Source organism: Hippocampus guttulatus, chromosome 5 (genome assembly GCF_054856545.1).
Source record: "Hippocampus guttulatus isolate MCC_2025c chromosome 5, RoL_Hgut_1.0, whole genome shotgun sequence".
In the NCBI taxonomy this organism is placed as follows: domain Eukaryota; kingdom Metazoa; phylum Chordata; class Actinopteri; order Syngnathiformes; family Syngnathidae; genus Hippocampus; species Hippocampus guttulatus.
Window position 1 is genome coordinate 11,962,671 of NC_141265.1, and position 27,636 is coordinate 11,990,306.

The 27,636-nt window shown below is 45.5% G+C and overlaps 1 protein-coding gene across 6 annotated transcripts in view; it reads right to left on the bottom strand.

Annotated features, from left to right (window-relative positions):
- Positions 1-679: 679 nt before the first annotated feature.
- The window catches only part of LOC147205068 (transducin-like enhancer protein 1), a 34,563-nt gene continuing 7,606 nt past the window's right edge, over positions 680-27,636 (bottom strand). For 3 of the 6 annotated variants that reach the window (XM_086111021.1, XM_086111020.1, XM_086111019.1), the window contains 17 exons: positions 27,570-27,614; positions 22,491-22,553; positions 22,271-22,375; positions 18,687-18,903; positions 18,535-18,551; positions 15,647-15,760; positions 15,429-15,482; positions 15,059-15,208; positions 14,827-14,965; positions 13,427-13,632; positions 11,474-11,550; positions 11,103-11,352; positions 10,157-10,404; positions 8,636-8,783; positions 8,381-8,531; positions 7,442-7,518; positions 5,095-6,997 (listed from right to left, as the gene is read on the bottom strand). In XM_086111021.1, coding sequence (XP_085967147.1) covers positions 6,890-6,997; positions 7,442-7,518; positions 8,381-8,531; positions 8,636-8,783; positions 10,157-10,404; positions 11,103-11,352; positions 11,474-11,550; positions 13,427-13,632; positions 14,827-14,965; positions 15,059-15,208; positions 15,429-15,482; positions 15,647-15,760; positions 18,535-18,551; positions 18,687-18,903; positions 22,271-22,375; positions 22,491-22,553; positions 27,570-27,614 — 2,169 coding nt within the window. In that variant the 3' untranslated portion in view covers positions 5,095-6,889. Of the gene's footprint in view, positions 1,762-5,094; positions 6,998-7,441; positions 7,519-8,380; positions 8,532-8,635; positions 8,784-10,156; positions 10,405-11,102; positions 11,353-11,473; positions 11,551-13,426; positions 13,633-14,826; positions 14,966-15,058; positions 15,209-15,428; positions 15,483-15,646; positions 15,761-18,534; positions 18,552-18,686; positions 18,904-22,270; positions 22,376-22,490; positions 22,554-27,569; positions 27,615-27,636 lie in introns of those variants that run through there. The other 3 variants (XM_086111024.1, XM_086111022.1, XM_086111025.1) reach the window with 3 other exon arrangements.

Consider the following 27,636-nt stretch of genomic DNA (forward strand, 5'->3'; position numbering starts at 1 on the left):
CCCTCGGAGCAGAAAATGGAGACTGGTGGACAGGCAAAGTGAGTTGGAGGGGGTGGGTGGGAAAATGGAAGGGGAAAGAAATAGTATGCACTCTCAGGTCAGAATATTAGGTATACCTGCCCAATCCCATGACCACAACATTTTTTAAAACATAACATGGATTTTAACAGCTATGAAAAAACAAAGTTGCGACTGCGACACAACGGAACCAAATATGGGGGACAAACAGAGGATTATGGATTATGGAAATCAGGTTGTGATCTGTGAGGCGCTAATCCTCGCCGCGGTGAACAAACCATAGACCATAAAAATAAAAAATAAATAAATAAGAGTGTTAGCCAGATTAACCAGCAGATTAGCCACGTAGCCACGCTCAGATATATTTTTTTAACCCTTTGCAAAAATTAAATTCATACTCTAGGGCAGAAAAACGTCGGCCTAAAGTGTACCTAATATTAGTGCGTGCGTGTGTGTGTGGAAGACAGGAGATTAGCATGATGACCCAGAGTGTTCAAAAAGACTTTTGTTGCCTTTTTTCAGCCCATTTCTTCGTCAAAAAGAGAAATTCAATATAAATGAATTAAGATGAGAACATTTTAATCGTAGCACAGAAAACAAATCTAGTCAACATGATATGAATCAGAACATTTCCCATTTCTTTCCTTTTCTTTTTTTTTCTTCACTTACTAGCATTCCTATTCACAGTCAATTTGTTGTCCAAGTGGGCAAAAATATCACACAAATATCCGTTTTGTTGCTTTACTCAACTGCAGGAGGTACAAAGTGTCAAGTCTATTTGGCGTCAGGGATTTAATAGAAAGGAGGCTTCAAATTTGGCATCATAAAAGTCTGAGAAACTGTTCCTGTACCTCCGTGGGTGCTGCTGTTTTGATTCGCAACAGTGTTCAAATGGCCTCAGCAGTGAAGTCTTGTCCATGTGTGAGCAAATGAGATAACTATGATTATGATTTTTTTAAAAAAAAGTATTTTCCTGACAAGGAAAAGGGGAGGCATTTGCAGTATGTGAGCAATTCATGACATGCTTCAATAGGTGCTGCTGTTCTGGTTAGCAACAAGGTTTAAAGAGGCTCAGCGGTTAAATCTTTCACATGTGCGTGGAAATGATAAAGTCGATGAACTGAGATAATTGCGCGTGAAAATTTCTCTTTCCTTTTGCGTTAAACACCGTTGTATAGCGTCAGCTCTTCTGAATTTCGGACATTACAAAAGTATTTCTTTTTCTCGCAGCAAATACGGCGTAACGGAGTGCGGGGGGGTGGGTGTTATTATAAAATGGAATTAATCAGGTGACATTCTTATTGCTGCTCCCACTTAACGAGGCATCAAGTGTTAACGAAGCGGAGGATGTCTGTGCGAGTGGCCGCATGTCTTCACTACGTGACAGACAGCCTCAGGTGAAGATGTTAAAGATGGAAAATCCTCAGTGACACGCGCACGCGCACACTCATTTATCTCCATCCTATTGAATAACTCTGTGATGCTTTCCATATTCCATGTGAAGGATTATTACAGCTTACCCACAATCCCCAGCAGCTGATTATCCTCCGTGTTGACAGGACAGAGCTGCGCTATCGGCGTTGTGCAGCAGCCTGTGCCTGCCCGCGTGTGTGCGCGCGCACATGTGTGTGTGTGTGTTTGTGTGTGTGTGTGTGTTGTATGTTAATGCGGCAAACGGGCAGGTGTTTGCAGTTGATACCTGCAGCTCCAGCGGGGCTTGATCACCTCAGCATGGGAGCTCACCTTGGGGAGGGGGAGACACAGCACACAAAGCTCATTAGTTAGCGCCTGTGCACACACACACTCACACACACACACACACACACAAAGTCTACGTGCACAGCAGAGTAGCCTGTCTGGGGTGAATTTTCGGCTACAGATTGCTAAGAGAAAATTAGGCCAAAAAAGAAGATACAGATGATGCAGAAAGTCACGGCCAATAACTTGTTGGTCCAGTAAGATTTGAGACTTTGTCATCTAAGTCGGGGTGCAACAAAAGTATGGCCCAATCATTTACATTATCAAGAGCAGTGTCATAAAATTGTTATTTATTTTGTATTTCTTTAGCCTGTTAATGAATTTGAAATCTAAATTTGACCTTATATATATATATTTATATTTATATATTTTTTGTCTGAAGTGGACCTCAACATGTTTGTGGTTTGGCACTCACAGACTCATAGTTGCAGATTTTTTTTCAATATATATATATATATATATTTATTTATTTTTTTTTTTTTTAATTATAATTTTGGGATCCGACCCAGATTTTTCATGGAAATCGCGTATTGCCTAGACATGCCCATTTATTCAAGAATTATTTAGGTTAAACAAACAAAAATAAATATTCAATGCGATTATAATGGGTGTCAGTGCTAAGCAGATTTTCGCTATTTGCCTATCGCCCACAAATAATGGGCATAGACTGCACATGTAACATTAATTATTTATTCATTGATTCCACTGCCGGTGATACCAGTCAACCAGTGATGGCAAAAAAAAACAAAATAAAAATCAAAAACCTGTGTCAGTGCTTTGTGCATTCTGTCCTGCATGGCTATTCAGTATAACAGGACTAAAATTACAATAAATTGACGATATTCAGAATTGGAAAAAAATAACTGACAAAAAAAATCAACGAAGTGAATTAACACGAGGTGAGCCGTCTCTGAGGCGTCCACATGCTTCATGATTTTGTTGCGTTTTATTTGACATTTGTTGTTGTTTTGTGTGTGTTTTCACATTCTTTTTAATAGCAAACACTTGATGATAACCATGGAACCTGGAAACTGTGCTTGATTTTGGGGGATTTTTTTTATTTATTTTTTGAACTATATGTCTGAAAACTGCAAAGGGTCTACCTGCTCAGAACAATAAGAGCAATACAATTAATTATTGGTTGGTGAATAGACTCATTACACACTACAGTGATATCTATGAAAGGCTACCTTCCTCTTCTCTCTTACAGGTCTTCAAAAGGTGACTAATTTTACTGTATTTTAGTTTTAATGTATTTTTTAATCACCCAAAGGTCAACCTATTGCAATACTACTTTAAAACGTTGCCTGTACAGTTAATTAAGGTTTTATCATGTCCACAGTTGAACCCAGGAACAGATTTCTATTTCCAATGTTTGTGATGAGAAAAACGTTTGAGGATGTTTTCCTTTTCATAACGTTACATAGCCCTTAATCGTTTAATACCGCGTTAAGTATAACCATTCCGAGCCTTCAATATTTACAATGGGGCAATGGGGGGGGGGGGGGGGCGAGACGTGCACCCACGTCCCACATTGTGCATAGCAGTGGGAGAGCTTTTCTTGTTATTGTTTTTTGTTTTTGTGTGTTTTTTTTAAATATATATATTTTTTTACACATGGCGCTGAGTTAAATAGGATTAGGGATTTGGGAGATTTAGGGGGGAATAATCCGCCACTGTATCAGGGAGAGAGAGGGTGGGGGGGGGGGGGGGGAGAGAAGGAGCGCGAGGAGATGATGATGAAAAGAGAACGCTGTCATTCACTGCGCCCCATTCTGAGCGGGCAATGACATTGTCTCCCTTTTTTTTTCCTCCTAGGATCAGCTTTCATTTTGTCACGCCGCTGCTGTAATTGCCTCCTAATCGCTTCATACTGCCTGTGCGTGCGTGTGGGTGTGTGCGTGCCTACGCGCGTGCATGTATGAGACCGGGGATGGAGAATTAAACATTCACCGTAATTGATCAGATTTACAGTTTACACGGGAGGGAGCGGGATCTGAGAGTCTGTTTGTTGTGGGTGTTAGTATTCAACAGCGGATTGGGCTTGTGTGTTATTTAACACGCGGTTGATTTGAACAGCTGCTGCAACGTGGTTTTATCGACACGCATCGTGTGCGCGCCACGTGTACATGCGCCAATAGAATAAAACCAGCAAACAATTCAGAGAGTAAAACTGCCGGACTGGCCAACAAAAGACCTGAGAAGTGGTACGGTGATCCCTCGCTACTTCGCGGTTCGTTTAATCGCGGGTTCAGTGCATCACAGATTTTTTTCAAACATATTAAAATATTACATATATAATATTATATAATATATACTGTATATATATTTTTTTTTTACACATACATGGAGTACAGTCCTGTATATGTTGCTCTATGTGACTCGCTGTTGTTTTGCAGCTTCTCGCAGACTGTTTGCGGACTTTAACAAAAAATTATTATTTTTTCCTGTTTATGTTAATTGGACGCTACTTCGCGGATTTGCGTTTATCGCGGGTGGTTTTGCTCCCCATTAACCGCGATAAAGGAGGGATTACTGTATCGTTTTTCTAAAGCCAAACGAGACTTCAAAAGCCAAATCTTGTGAGGCTTCAGTTCGGCAATTAACTCCTCCAGTCTGGTTTACTAGCATAAAAGTTTACATTTGCTAGCTGTCTTAATCCACCTGTTAAAGCTGTGCACCAGATATGCTGATTATTAAAAGTGTTAGTGTGTACACATTACTCAAGATGCGTTTTACTGGTGGTCTAATTTGGCTTTAAACATTTTGCTCTGACGGACTAAATAAGAGAATGGAAAAATGCTGACATCGACAACGTTAGCCTTGAGCATCCAAATAACTAACTGTGCCCCTGGATTGAGTCAGCCGAAGTTTGCTCATTTGCGGCCCGTGCATTGATGACAAACATTTCATGTGAGAAAAACAAACAAACAGAAAAAAACAGATTGCGGTTTCACTGTAGTTGTGATTCACCTTTGTTGATGTTTATGAGCGGTGAAAAGGGATATGACATTGAGGTGAATATATGTAGAGAGGGAGAGAGAGAGAGGCCTATTTTATAAGCTAAACAGCTAAAATTAAATTTAAAAAAATACGAGCATTATCATAAAAATACAGCGTCATCAATATGGAATAAAAATAATAGTAATGAATATATCTTTAAAAAGATGCTACCAACTGTTTTTTTTAGTGAGAACACATCTCAGAATAAACACTGACAAAGTGTTGTCCGTGCCAATATTAACGTGAGAGGTGCCTTGTCTAGTTGAACACTGTAAAAAAATAAAATCACTTAATTATGTGAAAACTGCAACAACGGGCTGCTATTCTCTTTATTACAAGCCAAGTGCAATTATTTTGGGCTGCTGCTGCATTAAAGGCTAGTTTGTAACTTGAAAGTTTAAACCAAAACTATCTATACTGTATAGTGTATTCTAATCATTTTTGGTGCCCAAAAAAAAAGATCAATAACAACAGAAAGTCATTTCCAAAAAAAAAACACCATTTATTATCTAAACATTTCAGATTAGCTGTTAAGACCATTTAGTTGTTCTTCAAGATTTCTTTTCCATGTAAAAGATGTACAAAAAAACACTCTTTCTTTCTAAACAACGTTCCATAAGAAACCAACCAAAAAAAAGGAAAGACTTATATACATTTTTACAAACATTCAACGGACAAAAATAGATTAAAAAAAACAACAACAACAACAAAAGCACACAGTCAGGAATTCTTGTGATTTTAAATGATGCACAAATATAACCAACACTGATGCTATCATTCTTCGTGTGGGGATGCAGTTTGAGCCTTGTTCATCCAGACCGATTATCAATCATCCACCGATCGCTAAGACTTGTTGATTAACTGGCATCTTGAAGCAACTGAGTTGTCACTATGGCAGGCAGCTTGGAAACGGAAGTTCGGAACATTCAGACTCTTTCATCCTACTATTTTTGTGAATAAAGGATGAATTAATTGACTTCAGATGCCCGTCTCTAATGAAAAAAACAAAAGCTTTAAAAAGAAGGGCTTAGGTAAGGTCCTGCATAAATAAAGTGTCTGTTATGGATTCTTATTTGGTTTGCCGTTTAGTTTCTTTCATTTAGTGTAAGATCAGTGGTGGAGGAACCTTTGGAAAAAGCCCCCAAGTCATCGATTCATCCATCCATTTATTTTCTGTAGGGCTTGTTCTCATTAAGCCGAATTGATCTTGACTGACTTTGGGCGAGAGCCTGTGGTTCACCCTGGACTGGACGCTAGTCAGTTGCAGGACAAATACAGACTTACATCAATCGGTCTTTTTTTTGTTTTGTTTTAGTAGAATTTGTCGTCATTTGTGTCACGGGCGACCTGGAGCTTATTTTAGTTGACTGAGGGTGAGAGGTGACGGAAACAACTCTCATTCCCACCGGTGGACAATTTACATTTGGAATAAAAAGCATCAGTTAGGAATGTTGCAAGAAGCACCTGGAGAAACTCAACCGGAGCCCGAGAGCCGAGATGTGAACGGAGAACCTCTCGACTGTGAGATGTTGCGAAACTTAAAATATTTTTCCTCACAAATGCTCATCATATATATTTGTTCCATTATACTTTTTCAAGGCTCGATAGAAAGTGGAATAAGGTCCCCCGCCCTGTTATTAAATGGTAAAATGTTGCATGTGCCTCAGGACAATCGATGGCAGGAATGGATCTGCTTGTGTCAATGCAGCGTGTGTGTATGTGTGTAGGTGGACTCGCTGTAAGGACAGCAGAGGTCACGGTGAGATAGCGTGGGCGTCCCCGAGCGGGAAGCTGAGGTTCAGAGGGCAGAAGAGCCAACAGGCTGTGAGCACTCTCCGCCTGCAAGATTCTTCTTGGCTCACGTCCACCTTTTTCGTTATCGGTCGGCATTTTCCAGCAATGCTTGTTGGCTTCAGTGTTTACTCCGTTTTCATAAAAAAAAAAATCTGTGGTTCCCGTTGCCCGTTTAATGATCCAGCGAAAAGAGGGCAAGGAAACGCTTCTGCCTGTCTTGTTCTCTTTTTCCAAGTTGCGACAAAGAAAGAGGGGGGGGGGTGCACGATTTCAAGCTCTAAAAATGGACGTTACAGACAAGCCTTTCATCACCGTGTTAGTAGATGACCTCATAGACAGTGGCCTTCTTGTCCCCGGAACCAGTGACGATGTACTTGTCGTCCACAGATATGTCACAGCTGAGCACCGAGGATGATTCTTTAGACTGCAAGGGGGGGGGACGAAAAAAGGCACAGACAGCTTTTGAAGAATGAAGAGAAAAGGAGGTGAAAAGCCACGATAGAGAAAGACCATATAAGGACCTCACGCACCCTTTTGACACCTTGTAAAAGTATTTGAACAGTCACAAAAATGCAAGGAGGAAATACTGTATGTATTATAGTATCTGTGCCTTTAAGAGGTGGAGCCTGGTGGTTTGGCATGTGACGTGAGGAGCTAGAGGGGCATTTGTCCTGCATGCTGCCCGAGTGTCGGATACAGTCGTCTGCAGCTCTTGCGGTTGCGTGTTCGCTGTATTCATCAACAATGTAGCGGGGGGGGGGGGGGCATATTAGCGAGGGGCACGTCACATGTTATAAGCACTATCTGTTCTGCGGTCACGTTTCATGCATTGATTAACTCGGGTACGCGAAGTACGAGTAGCGCCTACCTGGAATATGCTGGCGCCATAGGGAGTTCTCCATGCGTTTAACAAGTTGTCTTTCCCGGTGCTCACGAACCATTTACCTGCATAGGAAAGACGGACAGCCCATCAATATGGTGCATTGAGGCCGCCAAATGGTCACAGCAATTTTTTTAATGAGATATTGTGTTCCGAAAAGTAGATGATTTAACACAGAAGACTGGTTCCCGATCAAGTCTAATCCACTTTTGTTATCCTAACAGCATGGCAATCGCCAGAAAATGCCTTGAGTCATTTTTAACAGTCAAAATATCAATGAGTTAACAATGGGATTGAAAGTCATCCAAGTCACGGCAACGGGACTCCGCCTCATGTTCGATTATGGTATTAAGCAAACCACATTCTCAGTTGAGCACTGAACAGGTGGCAGATGCTACTTTTTTGATAACTTGAGCGAGTTTTGGGAGTCCATGTTGGGGAACCTTAAAATGTGCACATTTTCCCTCGGATATGCATTCTTGTTTTTCGACATGCTGAGGCCCACCAGAAAGGGGCTTCATTCGTCAGAAAAATAATAAACGCAACAATTCCCTAATTAAAGAGAGACCATGTTTTTCCACGCAGTGATTCCCGACACCATGACAATCATCCACTTTCACTTAAGTGGACCGACAATTTTTCCTGCGTGCTTTCTTTCAAGTAATGCATATCTTTATTCATCTATCTTTACTAGTCAGAACAGTGATAGATTCCGTTTGATGGCAGAAGGCACAATCAACCTGCATCGTCATCTGCTGCCATTCATTCAATGCTATGACGCCAAATAGCTTTGTCAGTCCGGCATCACGTGAGCTTTGTTTCCAATCATTTGTGTTCAGAGCAAGTCTTTCGAGATATTGCTTCACGCAAAACCGGTTGAGGGAACACTGACCTAGAGTAGCGGAAGACAAACAGCTCGTGTCTTACCGCAATAGGCAAACTGCAGGGAGAGCACGCAGCTCTCATGGAGATGCAGCTGGTATTTGTCCGGCTTGGTCACGTGGAGAACCTCCACATTGCTGCTCTCCATGCCCACGGCCAGCCACTCTCCGGTGGGACAGTAGCCAAGAGAGAAGATCTGGACGGAGAAAGGAGAGCTGGCGTTACTGGCGAGTATGCGAGCGAGTGCGTTGGAGGGCGGCCCCTGGTCTGCAGTGAATGTTTTGGAGCCAGGGCGCGCACCTGCGATGTGAAGTCGTGCTGCTGCAGTTGACGTCCCTCTCGCAGGTCCCATGAGCGGACGGTGTTATCCAGGCCGCCGGTCCACAGCTTGGTGCCATCGTTGGAAATGTCAATACAGCTGGCTCCATCTGTGTGGCCCTGGAACTGCCTGCGGGGAGGGTTTCAACACACGCACAGCTTAAATGCGGACACCGACTAGTGGATGCAAATAATGTCGGTATGGACATCCGCCTGTGCGCCTTTGATATACCTTCAAAGGCGGAATATTGATGATCGCCCATTCCATGTTCTGTCTGTTTAAACAGAACAGAGACTTGGTGGGGGGGGGGGGGGGGGTGTTCCATGTTTTTCATCCTGTTTTTTTGTCTTTGCTATTACTAGTACATTTTCTTTCAACACAGAAGTGGAAAACGGGAGGTCAAATGCAGGAATTAATGAGCTGTTTACAAGGTGCCACGAAGTTTTATGGAGTTACATTTGGACTACCGGTACCTATTTTTGACAAATGATCTACCAATGAGAAGTGCTGAAAATAGCCTGACAACTTTAATTACACAATATAAGGGTTATCTTAATAACTCCAAAAAGGTACAATTTCCTGAAAAACGATGGCTTCGGAGATGCAAGGATTCCACCCCACAGCGACAATGTTTTGTCTTTGCCACCATTGGTATTAAAGGCTCTCGACTAATGTTTTTTTTTTACTGGTTGCACTGGTGCGTCAAACTTTATTTCATGGTTGCACTGGTCCTAGAATTTGTTGTACGAACATTTTTGACCACTCACATTCACAAAGCTGCCAACCTAAACAAATTTATTTCCAGAACACTTTATTTTCATGTTCCTAATTTGAAAATTCTGTCAAGGACACTATCGCAGGACTGTGCAAACGCCTATATGGTGACACCGTGTGACATTTGTGGCCCTGACTGACGTGGCATACTGTTGCGTTACATAGTAGTCCACTGAATGTGCGCACTAAGGATCCATCCATCCATCCATCCATTTCCGAACCGCTTGATCCTCACTAGGGTCGCGGGGGGTGCTGGAGCCTATCCCAGCCGTCTTCGGGCAGTAGGCGGGGACACCCTGAATCAGTTGCCAGCCAATCGCAGGGCACAGAGACGAACAACCATTCACGCCCACACTCACACCTAGGGACAATTTAGAGCGTCCAATCAGCCTGCCATGCATGTTTTTGGAATGTGGGAGGAAACCGGAGCACCCGGAGAAAACCCACGCAGGCCCGGGGAGAACATGCAAACTCCACACAGGGAGGCCGGAGCTGGAATTGAACCCGGTACCTCTGCACTGTGAAGTCGACGTGCTAACCACTGGACTACCGGGCCGCCCTACTGGACTACCGGGCCGCCCTCGCACTAAGGATAAGCTTAAAAATCTGAAATCCAGCCGGGCGCACAAATAATAAACCGTCAAACTAGATGCATTGCTCCACAACTTTAAAACGCCGTAAATGTTATGACCCAATAATGCAATGTGGGTATGTGTGTGTGGTCTTACCTAACCAGTGTCTGATTGTGCAAGTCCCACACAGCGATGTTGCCGTCGCTGCAGCACGAGAAGCACACCTTGGAATCAGGGCTGATGGCCAGAGCGTAGCACGCCGGCGCCGACGACGTGAGCTCAGCCTTGATCCTGGGGGTGGGCGTGGCCAAGTCCCAGATGGACAGCGTGCTGGCCTCGCCGCCCACGATCAGCGTGCGGCCGTCGGGAAGGAGGCGGCAGGAGCGGATGTAGTTGTCCCGGTTCTGAGGGGCGGGTGAATAAATCGTAATTTTGTCACTTTGTTTAAACTACTTCCTGTCTTTATGTTCTACACGCCTGTCGCAATGCCAGGGTCCAACTGAAAAGCAACCTGGAGGTATTTGCGGCAGTGTGGAAGGAGTTCAAATTACCCTAACTGACATGATGTCCATTTTTTGAATGGAAACGAGTTGAATGGCCCCAAAGCTCCTCCGCTGAAACTTGCTCCACAAATTTGGACAATTTGGCCAAATTTTCTAGTTTTCCGACAACCATTTAAGGATGCTCGCACCGTTGCCAGACACAAATAGTGGAGCACCTGGTTGTATTGCGTGTTTGTATCACATGTCTCACAAGTCATTCACACCAATAAAAATAACAAGGAGAACGGTTTGAAACTACATAGCAATTATCAGATAAGCTAACAGTCTCTGATTCATTCATATTATGCTGCCTCTCACATGTTAGTCTGAGTTCTAGGACAGACACTGTTATGTGTGTAGTGTATTGTATTGCTCATCTCGAGTACACCACACAATACAAGCATGTGTGAGGTCTCCCACACCTCTCACATCTTAAAAACAGGTTTGTTTAATCAAGTTAGGAAAATTTGTGTGTGTGTCCGCGTGCGCGCCGCTTTTGCCGAGTAGTCCACTCCATTTTGTCTCAATGGCCTCAATATGCGATGAACCAATAAACTCACCAAACAGTCAAGCTGCGACACCGGGCTCTTGTTGCCGGGGTGACTGATGTCCCACACCTTGACGCAGCCCTTCCCGCCCGTGTAGACGTGCCGCGTGGGGTTACTGATTGTGACGGCGCAGACCACCTCGCCGTGGTTGAGCGTGTTGATTTGGCGGGCGTGGCGGGGGATACCTGGGCCCACCAAGGCGTCGGGAGGGAACGGAACCGGCTGCATCTGACCATCGGCCGCGACGTGGAAAGAATAGGCACTGGGGAACAAAAGCCAGGAAAAAAGAAGCACACCATTGATTGTTGATGAATAACAGACATGCGTCCAACGACTTCATATGTTCTCGCCCTAATCCAACTAGCTGCTGCAAAGTCACTTACGGCTTGCCACCAGGGATTCCGGTCAGACTGGGAGGCATTCCGGGAACCCGCATGTGAGGGTGCGGATCAAAGCCGACCTTGATGAGAGACAGCACACACTTTATGAGCACAGTGCAAACACACGCAGGCACTGACAATATTTTGGGACATAATAGAGTGCATTAGTAAGTCTGGTGAGCACTAAGCAAACAACCGCACACAATCTGAAAATGAACGACAAGTGTTCAGAGTCTGGAAACACACACACACACTCACACACACAAAAACTAACTACCCTCCCAATATACACGCACACACAACCACATGCCTCCCAACCTGACACACAAACAGCTGCTGAGTACACAGTTAGGGCAAACTGTTGCTCAGACGCAGGCGCCACTTGACTGAACCTATTTAAACAGCGTAATGAACGCTACGCAAATACAGCAATGAGTGATGAGCTCGTTGGAAAATAAACGCCCTCACCCCCCGATACTGACTGAACAAATACAGCGAGTTCTCATTGAACAACGTAACCAAATTTGTACGCGAGTCAAAATGCGGTGTACTTTCTCTCTAACTTACACTAACGTGGTAGTGAAGACATCTTTTTTTTTTTTTTAACTCTGTTGTCTACTGCCAGCCGGGCATTGCAAATGAGAATCTGTTCTCAATTGTATTACCTGGATAAATTCAGACGGAATGAATTTAAAAAGTAATCATAATTACGGTAAATATTTGTATGAAAAACACTTTCAGGCCTTAAATATTTAACAATCAAATAAAAAGTATGAGCTTGGCAGTAAGTAAACACGCCTTCATGCTGCGTTAACACGTATTCTTACGCCACTGCTAGTTAGGTTGAAGAGTTTTGCTTATTTTAGGGGGCAGGGGGGGTTTGTCCTGATAAATGTTACCTGCAACACTTTCCTAATTCTCCTAAAATGGGACAACTTGGAGGTCAAACAGCCTTACGGAACAGATTGCCTTTTACTTTGAAGGTTTCACACTACGGCAGCACCATGTTCGAGTCTGCCGTTACGACCCTTCCACACGGTGGCAACAGAGGAAGGCTCCAGCATGACACAAGACAACAGGACGAGGATGGAGTAAACCCTCCCAGGTCCCACTGCCTTAAGCACAACATGAATGAATAAAGTAGCAAAATCAATGACCCAAAAGTAATTATGGCGACTTTTCCTAAATAACATAAATAAACGGCCATGAAATATTGAGGACCGTAACGCATCCCCCCTAAAAAAAAATACAAACCAAAAAAAGTTTGTACAAACGAATAAAACCACAAAGGAAAACATGTGCTCGACATACCAAGAAAACAATCACAGTTGACTCCGCAAAAAAACAAAACGAAAAACAAAACTGTGCTATCTTCAAGGACTTGCCAAACTCAAGGCCTGCGACCCTCACCAGAGACTCCGCTCTGCCCAGGATTTGTCCCCAAAAACAGACGAAAATAAGAAAGTGGCACCCCGATGGAATGGCTACAAAGGCAGCCCAGGCGGACGCCGCCGACATTAAACTGGAAAAGCAAAAAGTGAGCACCAAAAAAATAAAATGAAATACAAATTCGTCTCTGTGTGCCCTGCGATTGGCTGGCAACTGATTCAGGGTGTCCCCCGCCTACTGCCCGAAGACGGCTGGGATAGGCTCCAGCGCCCCCCGCGACCCTAGTGAGGATCAAGCGGTTCGGAAAATGGATGGATGGATGGACAACTTCACATCGAATAGACCAAGCCACAGCACACCGCTAAAAACTCTCATCAATGCGCACGCGCACACTCAAATCGCGGAGCAATCCCCAATTATGTTACGACCCTTCCACATGATGGCAACACAGGAAGGGTCTAGCACAGGGGTTGGGAACCTATGGCTCGCGAGCTGTATGTGGCTCTTTTGATGATTGCATCTGGCTCGCAGATAAAACTTGAGCTAGTCACAACAATCCTTACTCACCATCGGCGAGCGGCCGTAAGCTGCCACTGCCGCGGCGGCGGCGGCGGCGGCACTCATCTGAGGCGAAATGTTGTGCAGTCCGGCAGCGTAGGCGGCGGCGCTGGCTGCCCCGGCCAGCTCGCCGTTCATCCCAGCCGCGTGAGGCAACATGCTGAATGCCCCCGGGTATGGGCCGGGCACCGCCAGAGGAGTCCTGAGACCTGCAGCTGAGAGGAGGCCAAGAACCCTGAGATGTGAAATTAAAGGCCCGGATATTTAAAGTCAAATGTCCTTGGACAGTCATGTGACACGATTGAAAGGTTGGCTATAGACACGTTTCCTTTTCACTGTATCAGCAGGGAGGTACAAGCTCAATAAATATTCCTCATGCTTCAGTGGGAGGCCTTTCGTCCATCCATTTTCTATTGCGCATAAGGGTCGAGTTTGGGGGTGGGCCCAAGGCTATGGACAATTTAGAGTCTTCAGTGAACCGAATACACACGTGTTCAGGATGTGGGGAGGAAGTCGGAGTACCAGGAGGAAACATACACACAAGACGACCCAGAACTGAGATTTGAACCCTGAATCTCAGAACAGCGAGACACATGCTGCCCTCTAGTACCGTGCTGCCAACAAGGTAATGCCTTGATCTGGACAAATACATTTTTATATTCATATGCAATTATATTAAAATATTTCGGGGCATAAACATCAACTTTACTGATGCCGCCTCTGCTGCAAAGACGCTGTGGTGCCGCTGTTTTATCACCACGCATGGTAGCTGGTGAATCAGGTGTTACCTGGTAACGCCACCTGTTAGTTGCAGGTGTTTATTCCAGGGACGGGGTGTGCATTTTATTCAAGCGTTCCCGACAAACGATTGGAGTCAAGTTATACAGTCAAACCTCGGTTTTCGAAGGTCTTTGTTGTCGACCAAATCGGTTTTCGACCAAAAACGTCGAGTTTTTCATGCCTCGGATTACGACCGAAAATCGGTTCTCGACCAAACTGAGCGCACTTGAATGCGCCACTTGACTCCTCTCGCCTTCCTTACACGAAGAAGTGACGCTTCCTCGTGTAGCGTTCCATTGTGAGCAGATGTGTTCAATAAAGATTTTTTTTTTTTAAAAGAGCGTGGTTTTTCAACAAATCGGTTTTCGAACAGCCTTCTGGAACGGATTATGGTCGAAAACCGAGGTATGACTGTAGCTGTAAAGTGTGAAGGTATCGGGTTTAAGGTTGAAGACCTACGGCAGTTTTGAAAGATCGGCTTGACCAAATTTAAGACCTCTCATTCACTCAACATGACTACTCAGGATGGGCCTTTATTTAATGATATCTTCATTGAGTGAAACCTAATATAAGACTATTGAAGCATTCGCAGACACAGAGTAATAGTTTAGCTTTAAGGAGAGACATACTAGGTGGATGGGGGAGCTCCATGGAGGGGGGTTTTGACAGACTGGGCCGCACACCAGGTGTGGAGCTCGGCCCTGGGGTGGAATCCCCTCGCGGCGTGGGCGTGCTTGACTTGAGCCCGGGGGTGCCTGCTTTGTCTCGCTGCCGCACAGACAAAACACAAACGTTCCGTTAACCTTCGCGGGTTGTGATAACTGACCCCCGAAACAAGAAGAATGAAAACAAGATCCGAACCATTGCCATCTCTTTGGATTTGAGGGAGGAGGAGCTAGCCGACGATGCGGTGGAAGCGGGACTGCAGGGGTCCTTCTTGAGCAGGCGCGCTTTATCCAAGCCGTTCTCCCTTGGGGAGGGGAGGGGAGTTCCACGAGGCGAGGGCTGCTCCTGCCCGAGAGATAACCATCCGGGTAATTAATTACCGGCGAGCAGAATTCCTGTAATAAACCTGTTTGCATTCAAGGAAGATTCCCACGTGGGCCTCAATGAATGTCAATCAAGCAAGGGCCATGTCTCCACAGGCTTGTAATGAAGTTTTGCATAAATCGACTTTAGGAGAAAAAAAAAAAAGAGCTTTGATGAAATGGAGTCGTGCAGACGAGCTGACCTCATTTGAGACATCCACCACTAAATTGTCATCGCTTTTCTCCCCGTCGCTATCCTGCAAGGATAAACAATCCATTAGCGCTTCATTTAATAATCCAAGGATAAAATGATGAATATTTAAGTGCAAATAAAGCATTTGGTTTTCATGAGGATTAGGGTGAGGTAAGTGAACAGAGGAAAGGCGTCATTGTGTTCCATTCAATGACGAGTGCGTCTTACATAGTGGCTTGAATCCTTGTCCTCCAATTTGCGCTTCTTGCTGTCGTTTGAAAAGTCGGGACCGTTCCGTCGCTTATCTGAGTTGCGGAGGCTTTCGGGCAGCAGCGAGTTACTCTGCACCGGAGGAGAAAAATCAGAAGTTAAGACAACACGGGCATTGAAGGCGACTTCGCATTTCAACTCACCAATATCATGTTTGGTATTCATAACATTTTATGAACTCATTTTGAAGCGTTAAAACAAATCCTTCGGATCGCTATGCTCAAGCGCACACTCTCGTCATACGCAAAGCACTACACATAATGCCTACTGTGCAACCTTGAAGTTGAAAATAATCGAGCGGGCTCGCTTCTATTTTGGTTTTATTTTATTCAGTACGGTGTGTTGTTTTTGTTTTCGCTCATATTTGGATGCTTAACTCATTCACTCCCAAAGATGTTTTTAAACGTCTTTTCAGACTTGGTCTAGAATTGACTGGTACTGAATTTAATGTGCTGCTTCTATTTTTTTAGTGGGTGCGGCTTGTTTTACCAAATTGTACTTGCTTTTACCAGGAAGTGTCAACAAAAAGCAGTTGTGTTGAGCTGAACTGTAACTGTGCCTTGAAAATAACTTGTGAGTCCCCTAGCCCCTAGCATCTTCGATATTTGTGATGTTTTTCGGCAGAACTCGCCATTCAATGGTCACTTTGGGACTCTGTGTTTTGAAGGGCCCCTGCAACCCTGTCAAATTGCGCACCCCCCACCCCCTTTTTTTTTTAAGGATTTCCCACCATAACCTGGAGGCAATATGTCATAGTAGACCACACTTTCCTTCTAATGACAGCCACTCTGCTCGTGTGTGTGGAGCAGGTTAGAAAAACAGAGTGGAATTATTAGCAAATAGGTTAAGAGCTCACAGGAGCGCAAATTAAGCGGCCGCACTCACACGCACACCTCTGAAGTTGATGATTATATTAAGTGGCTCTTAAAATCTAACCGCGTAGCTTCTCCTGGCGTATGTGTGTGTTGAGATGTGTTTGCGCAATGTGTAATTGACTGTGAAAGCCTGTGTGTGTATTGCTTGCATAGCACTTGTGTGTCACTAACGCGTGCGTGTGCGTGCGCATGCACACACACACACACACACACACACACACACACACACACACACACACACACACACACACGCTAGGCACCCTCCCCCCCCACCAACTGCCTCCTGACCAACAGCTCCTATTGTTAATGGATTAAAGCTTCATGTCGAGTCCATTATAGTCTCAGTTTGTCAATGAAATGTGCATCCAGCATACACAAACACACATGCGCGTGCACACATCGAGCAGCACGGTGCAAGCGGTGACAGAGAGGGGCGAGGTGCGGGGGAGGGGGATAAATGAAAGAGGAAGGGAGGCGGGGTGAGAAAAAAACGGGGGGGAGTGGATGAGGAGATTAGAGGACAGAGAAGATGGAGGAAGGGTGTGAGTGTGTGGGGGAGAAAAAAAGGGTGACAAGGGGAGGGGGATGACGGGCAGAAAATCTGCATTCGACCAAAGCCCCCAGTAGTACCCCCACTCCTGTCCCGCCTACACCTTTATAATAGAGCTTTAGTGGGCTGAGCACAGAGCGCTGACCCGCAAAACATCAGAGACCCCCTCCCACCCTTTTTTCCCCCCTTTTCCTTTAGCATGACAGACAAACACACATACACACGCACGCTCATGCTCAAGTGTCATATGACTGCTGCACCGTCACCCCTCCCCTTGCCCAAGCCCTCCCCTATGAGCAGTGGCAATATTAAACACAATGAGAGTCTTTAAGGTCGGGATCAGGGGCAGTGGGGAGAGAGAGAGGGAGGGGGTGGGGGGTGTTATGAGGCGGGGGTAAACTGCTCACTGAGGTGTTAAATAGGCACAACAATGCAGGCTAGTCTGGGTTTAGGGAGTGTGTGTGTGTGTGTGTGTGTGTGTGTGTGTGTGTGTGTGTGTGTGTGTGTGTGTGTGTGTGTGTGTGTGTGTGTGTGTGTGTGTGTGTGAGAATGAGAGAGAGTGGGGGGAGACAGAGCGAGAGAGAAAGAGAGAGGGAGCGAGAGAGAGTGTGCTAAAAGGCTCATTTGGCAGAGAAAGGAGTTCAGAGTGGCTCCAGGGCAGAACTAAGCAAGCAACCAAAGCCCCCCCCCACCCCAATTCCCTCTCCTTCCCCAAGAGAATACATAAATGCTCACACGTGTGTTTACACACACACACACAAGGTTTGGATGTCAAGCATAGCCACAGATGCCATTTAGGTGTGAACGCATGGTTAAAACAATTACGAGGCATTGGCATGCTTAATGTCACAGTGAGGCGAGCCTCAATAATCCCACAAGTGGAAAAATGAGGAGGAGGAAGTTAAAACCTGACAGAGCAACAGGTGCACTTCAGCTAGAGTGCTCGAAAGTCCCAGTTTACACTTGGAAAAGGGACGTTTGGAATTTTGTTTTTTAATTAGTTGAATCTCTGGAGTCCTTGGTCACCCATCAAATGTGAAATTAAGCAAACAAGGCATCTGCTTTGTAATATATTTTTGTGAGCTGCCAAGACCTTTTTGAACATTGGCAAATTGACACATTTGAGTTGCTTCTCCCATGACCAGCTATTTACATGAGGCAGCTCGATATCACAGCACCACCATCACGACAAAGCCACAAGGTAAGCAAAGCTGCAGTGTTCCACAAGGGGGCGCGGTGTATTGTATTCGTGTTGTGCGTTGTGTTTTTGGCATGCACCAATTGCATGGTCTTAAGGTAACTGCAATTCTTCATCCACTGTGTATCCTGACCAAATAACTTTTAATATAGAGACCAGAGAACTGATTTCCTAACTTTGTTTGCCGAATTATTTTTAAAGGATCGTGAGCAAAAGTACTTACTGTGCCAGGTTCCCGATCTGCCGCATATGCGATGTTATGGAGTAAAAAAAAGAGAGAAAACAAGTTAAAGATGAATAACAGTGAAACATACAAATATTCCCAATGAATCCACAGTGGACCTTATGTAACATTAAGGAATAATCAAGTAAGACCTCTCGAGTTCTCCGGTCCTCCGGGGTGCGAGTCAGGCCCGGAAAGGTGTGGCTTTTTATCAGAACCGTCTTTCCCCGAGAGATGTGGCGGCATGGCGCCGAGCGCTCCCGAGAGCGCCAGCAGGCTGGCCGAACCGCCCAGCTGAGACGGGTGCAGGCCAGCAGGGTGAGGTGTCAGGGGCACGGGGGTGCCACCGTGGTTGTGGGATAGATGCTGCTGTTGACAGAGACGAAGAAATAGTATGCATATATAAGTGCGCTGTGTTTATTTATCGTTGTTTCATGAAACGCGAAAAACGGAAGTGAGAAAGCCACACATTTGTTGACATAACTGTTGGAATCCGACTCACTGACTTACAGTGTGTTTCGATCACACTTGGTAGAATTTTGTGACGACGTCAGAATGAACAATTCGAAGCTTGCAAGTCAGGGTAATTTGTGGTTCATTGGCCTTTATTTTAGGGAGGCCTAACCTCTACCAACAAAATGTTTATGCATAATAAAGCTCAGATTTGGTTTTGAAATACAGATTAATTCATTGCTTGCTTGTTAAAAAAAATCAATAAGTGGAAGTGAACCTTGGAAAAAAAATTATCGCACATTAAATTGCAATTGCAATATTGAAAAAGCAGGGGCGGGGGGACAATTAGATTCTGTTTCAAAATTGTGCAGCTCAAGTAGATATGCCAGGCCAGCAGCTGCTGATGGCGACGATAGCTTGGAAGCCAAAGCATTGCATTCATACTGTACAAGAAATCGGTGTAATTCCAGCGCCGATGGCCTATTTTTGCTACATGATTTTAATCCGCGTGAAATCAATCCGCTTTGGTTGAGTGACATTACAACGTTATTGTCCATTGTCAGCTCAAAACAATCAGATCATAAAAAAACTTGGCTTGATAAAACAAGATAATTATAATCCGCTTTTGTTTCAACCGAGTCATTGCTTGTCTTTAAAAAAAAAAAAAAACCAACAACAACAACAAAAAATGGATTTTCTAAAATGAACATAACCAAACAGAAACAGATATGTGTTCACAGCCTTCTACATAGAACCCCTTAAAACTGGGCTTGCCGCAGTTGTGGACGCTTTCACACGGCGACACAGCAACCCCCAACCAGGCAATCATCAGGTGTGATATCCTAAATACTTGCTGCTGTTAACACAAAAGCACAAGATATGCAAGTGTCAGGGTGCTACACTTCACACAAGCTCTGATATGATCTCCAAAGGTGGGAAACTGCCAAACTGACTTCAATCCAATCACTCCATTCCGCGCTAATTTCTTTCAGACGGAAAAGATACACGTGCAAACTCCGCACAGGAAGCACGGAGCGAAGTGTGACAGCACGAAGCTCAGAACGGTGAGGAGAATGTGTTTACCACTACCGCGCTGCGCCGCCGTACTTGTTAAATACGTGCCTCAATAAAAAGGAGAACGACATTCGCACATTTGCATGGTTTTCATTACTCTGCCGGAAAAACAAAATCTCGGGTAGCGTTGTATGACCACAAGGTAAAAATAAATAAATCGATGGGACTGTGTCACCTAATCAACAGCCCTTTTGTAGCCCAGAACAAATGGCACTGTTTCTTGTGTGTCTGGACTTACAGCATCTCAACAAGCTGCTGCAGTTGACAAGGAGGTGAACACATTCTCTACCCGCACCCCGCTCCTTCCTCCTCTATCAACCCCCTTCCTCCTCCTCCTCATCATCATCATCCCTCTGGGGTCAAACACTAAACAATACTGACAGCTGGGATCAGAGTCTCTGAGCAGGAGGATGTGGTGGGGGCAAGGAAGGAATGATGGAGGGGGGGAAGGTGGTGGAAAAGGAGGGCGGGGGTGGGGGGGTCGCAGCTGCTGCTTACACTGTCAGGTCTTGTGAGGGAGTGATGGTGGAAGGGGGGAACTGAAGGAGAAGAGTTTGGCTGGCAGCGCAGCTCCTCTCTTTCACACCAAATCAGGCGCTCGTCTGAGCGTGAAATTCCTTTGTGTTCCAAAACATCATTATTGCCTCCTCAGACAGTAGCCGCGAGAATCCAAGCTCACTGATTCGCCGCGGGGGAGGTTGGGGGGGGAGGAAGGGTAGAGAGGGTTTAGGGTTTAGGGTCAGGGGACGACACAGGAGGTTGCTCAGTAGGGGTGGAAGGAGAGCTGAAGGTCAAACCGACTTTTGTCTCACCTAATTGACTAAACTACGCTCCCACACAGCACCACAACATCATCCGCTGTACTTCTTCTCTATTCTGTGTCCAAAATAATGAAATGGTATTTTTACCCTCCACCCGCATCCACACACACACACACACACACACACACACACACACACGCACGCAGAGAATGCCAAACAACCCGACACAAGCACACACACACACACACACACACACACACACACACACACACACACACACGCCACACTTGATCAGCCAAACGTCCACACACACAGCGAGTCTTGATAAACAAGGCAGGCACACATCTAGCACCCCCAGTGCCTGTTGTTTCCACTAACACACGCACACACATGCACAGATGCAAAAACACAGTGACGCAGGAAAACAAATAGGACCCCTGATGGGAGCAAATGGAGGGGAAGCACTGGCGTTTCGTCATGGGATGTTAGCGTGAGCATATGCATGTATGTGTCTCCCTCTTTATGTGTGTGCACATGAGGGGGAGGGTTGATGGGGGGGAGGCAGAGCCAACACGCTTCATTACACACATTTAACTCACAAACAGGGTGAATGACAGGCTGGCGTGGGAGACGAAAGGAGGGGAAGAAGGGAGCGCGGGAGGGAGGAGAGCATGACCCCTCCCGCAAACGCCCCCCCCCCCTTTTACAAACACTAAAATCCTACAATTAAGACTCAAAGAGCAATTGCCCAATCTACCTCTAACCCCCTCAGCCCTCCATTTCACCTCTTTAGGCACTCATACATCTATCAGTCCACACCAACTCACAAGCCAACACACGTATCCAAGTCTCAGAAGACAACCTTTGTTAAGTTAAAGCTTGGACGACCTGTCACTTTAGCACAATTCCCTGAATGTCAACACCCCTGGCTGCCCCCACCCGGTCCTTCAGTAGATCCCCCCTTCCCCCCATGAAGCCGAGAGTCCTCAAAGATTCAAGCTCCCTCCGAGACTGCCTGTGAAAGCCGGAGTTTCTTCACTACTGTTTAAACACAGAATTTTTGCGGAAAGGAGGTTCCAATGTTCATTCCCCCGCGCCCCAAAAGTTAAGGCTGTGGATAATAAATTAGTGATTGTGTTTGGGGAATGGATTGTTGATTTTTACATTGTTGATTCACGTCGCAAAGATATGCTTCCCCTCACAATAATAAAAAATATAAATGAGATTTTAAAAAATTAATTGAGGAGACTGAAAAAGGGCATCGGGATAAGAACAAGACAATTATAAAACGGAGTTGGAGCATACAAAGGTCTGTAAGTGGTCATGTCTTTAAGATTGTTGAGTAACAATGGTCAAAAAACATGGTCCATTCAATGTTTTGGAGATTTTTGGGGTGTAAGGACATGTATGGAGATGGAGTTGAAGCAAGCAAGGAAATGGAGACACACCGTAGGTGGAAGGCCGGGCAGCCCCCGTACCCCGATGACAGCATTGAGCTCGGCCATGGTCACCTGCTTGGCCCGCTCCACCGCTTGAACAACCTGCTGCTGATGCTGCAAAACAGATCCGCACGGCACGCACACAAAACACAGTGTTTACCTTCAAGGACTGTTGGACAGCAGACTTGCAGACATACGGCAGAACGAGAAACGAGGCAGGCGGGCTTACCTCCTGCGAGAGGAAGGGGATGACTTGTGCGCAGATTGTGTTGAGTCTCTTGGCGATCTCGGTCTGTGGGAAAGGAAGAGGCGCGACAAGAATTTAATAACATAATCAGGAGATGTCGCTAACAATAATAAAGCCACACAACATGAGGGATGACTGCAATCTTTCACGTCAAACATGGCTAGCTTTTCGCCTTTTTATCCGCATATAAACTTACTGAAACATTTTTGCGGGAAAAAAATGTTGAAACTATAGTTCCCCGTGGGTTTGTACTCTTACTCAACTGCGGAGAGTACCTGGAATCTATTAGGGGGAAGCATGTTTGTTGTAGAAACTTTGATATCATGGAAAATGTCATTTATTTTGTTACTTCAATGCCTAAAAAATAAAACTGCTCTCGTAAAAAGATTTACTGCAGAACACAGAGTAAAATGCATGCTTGAACTGCGACTAAATTGGTCACATTTGTGAGACTTTTTGTTCTCGGAAGAAAAAGCACTGGCCCTGTTGCAACAAGTGCATACGTTTTAATGCTCCCACCAACACAGGCACAGCATTCGACATTGCGGTTAAAAGGCACCCTTCGACAGTTTAAGCACTGCGCGTGTGCCCGCCGGTTTGGACTTGCACGCGGGCCACAGACTTACCCACTGTTCCAGTCATAAAACATTTCAGGACATAAGTATACGTTCCACGCATGCAAAATATTTCATGATTGCATTTTAATTACCTTGATCATTGTGATGATTACAGCGACTGAAAACTCCAAATTCACCCTTTCAATCAATTAGAATAACATTCTCATAGTTACACTTAAACAGTTCAACTACTGAATAAACCAAAAAAAAAAAAGAATTTGCAATATTCTAATTCATTCGAATGCACCTGTGGATTTACCGAGATGCAAAAAAAAAAAACTCTGCAAAATTGTTTTATGAGATTTTTTTTTAAAAACAATATCCATGTAGCAGCTTCAAAGCACACAAACCCGAGAGCTTTTCTCTCCAATTATCAAGAGGCGGCTTGGGTTTCTCATGCTTCCCTCCATCCATTCGGCTCTTGTCCCCCCACCCTGCCCCCCACCCGTTCGCCAACAGCACTTAAACATAATCTCATCAGCTCCTAACTTTATTTGCTGGGCCCCGAGTATCCATGCCAACACATCCGCCCTCTGCGCCCTGATCCTCCCCTCCCCCCCACCCCTTCTTCACCCGGAGGCGGCTACAATCGTCTGAAAGCAGATATCCCCTGAGCAGCGTCGAATCAGATAAGTGGGCTCGTATTACACGTCATCCAATCAAAGCGATATGAAGGAGGTCGGGGTGAAGAGGGAATCGTCGGGGCCATGACACACCACCATGGCTCATCGCTACACGCCAGTCGTCGCATACGCAAAAGCTGCATGTCACATTCAGGGCCTTTGGAAGCTTCTGCCATTTTTCCACTGTATAGTAGCCAAATCGCACCACGACAGTAGCGTGAAACTTAAAAGTCACATTTTACTGAACACAAATGTCGTATTTGTGTTCAGTAAAATGCCAACAGCAACAAACGATAATGAAAGTCGCTCCTGGATTCACTTCTCCTTTTCCCTTGCAAACGTAACTAATGTTCAGTTTTCGTCAGGGTCCGTAAAAATGTTGCAAAGATGTTAGCAAACAGTTTTTCTTGTCACAAAGAAATTTTGACGATGTTCGCATTTCAGAGATCAAAACAACGTCAATATTTGATGTCTGTGTATCAATACTGTGCCATAAGCGACAATGATCCAGACTATATATTGATATTTTGTCCCACCAATAAATCATCAGTTAGCTAAACTGATGCCGCAAGAAACTTTGACTCACTTTCTTTGGCGCTTACCCTCATTAGCATCACACCTGGGCTGGAGCCAAGCCAGCTAACTTTGGCCGAGAGGCAGGGTACATCCTGGGCTGGTTGCAAGTCAATCTCAGTTGGCACAATTAAACAAATAAACACTCACACTCACATTCGTACCCATAAACAATTTAGGGTGTTAACGTAACATGAATGTTTTTGACCGTGAGGCAGGCGTGCTGCTACTTCAACACAACAACAAGAAAAAAAACGTAAAGCCACAAATGTAAAACCTCAAGTCCATTGTGTTTGTTCTGGAGCTTATTTGGGTGTGATAATAACACCACTGAGCTCACAAGGACAAGCATATCGGCTCGCCAAAGCCCTAACCCCGCCGCCATTCAGCCAATTATGCACTTGGGCGAGCTAAATAAAGTGTGAGCCTGGTTGGGACAACCTCTGAACTATGCTAAATGATTATCTGCAACTCCAACTGAATTTTTTTTAAATGGGGGTGTGGGGGGGAGTGAATACATAATATGAGCCAAGATAATTACATGCAAAATGACGTAGAAGCAGTGAAAAAGAAAATGGGAGTCACTATGAACTACGGCAGTACGCACACAAGATGATGGTAAATAATTGACAATGAACGCGATGCCAGATGAGAGACAATGACAGGCTGTTTGCCAAAACCTATCTCGATGCGGTTCGCAGCAGGAACAATCAAGCAACATCAGTAAACACAACATGACGCCGTCTGGGTGGTTCAGACCGTATACTTGCCAGTTCTGCATTTACAAGCGATATGCAAATTAAACACACCCCAGCTCAATTTAGCCTGCCTTTCCCTGCAAACTTCAGTGATGCTGTTCTGTAAGAATGACAACAACATAGAATGACGGAGGTTTCTTATTTTAGAGGATTAGAAGTACATGCTGTCTATTGTGCACCATTTTTGTGCACTTCAGTTCGATATAAACAGCATGGGAGGACATAGTAGACCAATTTCTTGCCCTCAGAGAAGAAAGAAAATCTCCTCTACAAAATATTTTGTGAAAGAAACTATTTCCATGTTATTGTTGTGTCTAAATCGCACCGACACGGAATCGGGGAGGGACACAGCCAACTTGGCAAGTTCCAACTTCTTCGTAGTATGAAAGCCCCCCCTTTTTACAATGCACGTTACAAAAAAAGAGTCTTCTTTTGCTGCGCTGCGGCCAATTTGTTATTGCCAAGATTGGAAGTGTTGACTCTCTCCGACAAGTACTTTGTCACACCTGATAGTCATGTGATGGTGGGCTGCCACCTCCCAGTGTGAAAGTGCTCGGGTGCGTCAAAATCCCGCCTTCCCGGGAGTTCTGTGTTGAAGTCAAAAGCAGCTGTATCGCCTGTTTGGGCTGCGAGACAGCAATTTTGAAGGCTCTCTGCGTGAAAGAGGCCGTAAACAACATTCCTGCCCTCAAAACAGCTTGCAAGCAGCTGACCTCGGCGTGCTGTAAATCAGTCTTACGGCTAATTGGCGGCGTGTCGTGAAAGCTCAGAGAGAGCTAATTTTAGGCCGGCTATACCTGCGCAGCCCTTTCTCAGAAACCCGTGCTGCGCGCCTATAATTAGCATCGTATCACGGCTCCCCTGATTAGGCCGACTGAGAATAGTCTTACTAAAGACTATCAGGGCATCTTACCTTAATGAGGATCAAACAAACCGGGTTACCTGCATTCCCTCATGTAAAAGGATAATTGCACACGAGGAAACATGTGCACGATGAGTCGAAGAGTCACGGGACGTTTGGCTGGGGTGGTTATTCACTCGATATTTGTCAACAAAGGCCTTTTAATGTGGCTCTTCTGTGACTGGAACAGCCATCCAAGCAATCTCAATACCTGTACTGCTGGTCATCGGAGAGCCCAAACCGACTGAGGTTGGTAAACCCGAGACTGGTCGCAGAGTCAATCGCAGGACATAGACAAACAACCATTCACGCTCATTTACAGCGATGGCCAATTTAGAGCCCTCAATGTTTTTGGAATGTGGAAGGAAGCCCACACAAGCACAGTTGCGGGGGGGAACACAAGAGGGCACAAAGCGAGATTCACAGTCGGCCCTTCTCAACTAGGCCGCTGTGCTGACCTGATTGGAACAAAACACTTTCATCTCCAACCGGTCTTAATGAGAAACTGAGTTCTGAAGTTCGACCAGCGAAGCACCACAATGCACTAACTATGAACAGACATCCTGGCACACACACACACACACGTTCGTTCGTACACAGCGGGGAGTGGTTTGTTAATCTGTATACCCCACGCCACCCGCCTACAGAAGCCTGTTGCTCCGACAACTAAAGCCCCAAGCTAATGACCTCCCCTGGAGCTGTGCGCGTGCGCGTGTCCTCGTGTGTGTATAATTGGCAGAAATGCATCTCCTCACAAGGAAGGAACAGGAGCTTCAAATGGACAAAATGAAAGCCGACCCGGTTGGAAAGGAGGGGTGCATGTTTGGTGGGGGTGCGGGGGGATTGTTTGTAAAAGGCCTCACCGAAGAGTAGTGAGAAGTTGGGGTGTAAAATGGGAGAAAAGTCCTCGAGGTGGATAAGGAAGAGGGAGGAGAAGGAGGAGACAACAAGAAGGTGAGACTCTTCATGGAAGCAGCCCCGGCCAATCCGCCTCCAATTTCCTCAGGTGTGACTGATCGATAGCCGGGGTAATTACTGCTAAACGCCGCGAGCTTCCCAACACTCCGCTGGGGGAACCGTGTGCGCGTGAAAACGTCCCCCCCCCCCCCCATGTGATTGTGTCTGCGCGCTTTACAATTTTAAGCCTTTTGTTTGTGCGTTCATTTGCCTCGTCGTTTTTTTTTGGGCGGCACGCAAATGTCCGCAAGGGGCCCGTTTGGCATGTCTGCCTTCCCAAGGTTTGCGTCAAAGCACACTTCTTTGCCTGCAAAAAGTGGAGCCGGCTGTCTCTAACTCGGCTGATGATCGATTCCTCTGACCCCCCCCCCCCACCCCCCACTCCTTCCCACAGCCCCTCCCCTCTAATGTAATAAAGCAGGCCGCTCCCCTCGACAGCACCAATCAATCTACAGAGCCATTCATCCTGCCTCCGGGCTCAGCCGGCCGACGCTAACGCAGGAATTGGAGACAGAGCTCCATCGATCACGGATAAACACACGTGCGCACACACACAAACACAAACGGACACACACAGAGAAGGTAACAGTAAGGCAGACGCGCGGACGAAATACAACGTACACAACTATTACCTGTTTGTGCATTTCGATGTTGAGGCCGTAAGACATCTCGTAGTACTGCAAAGGGACACGAAGCACA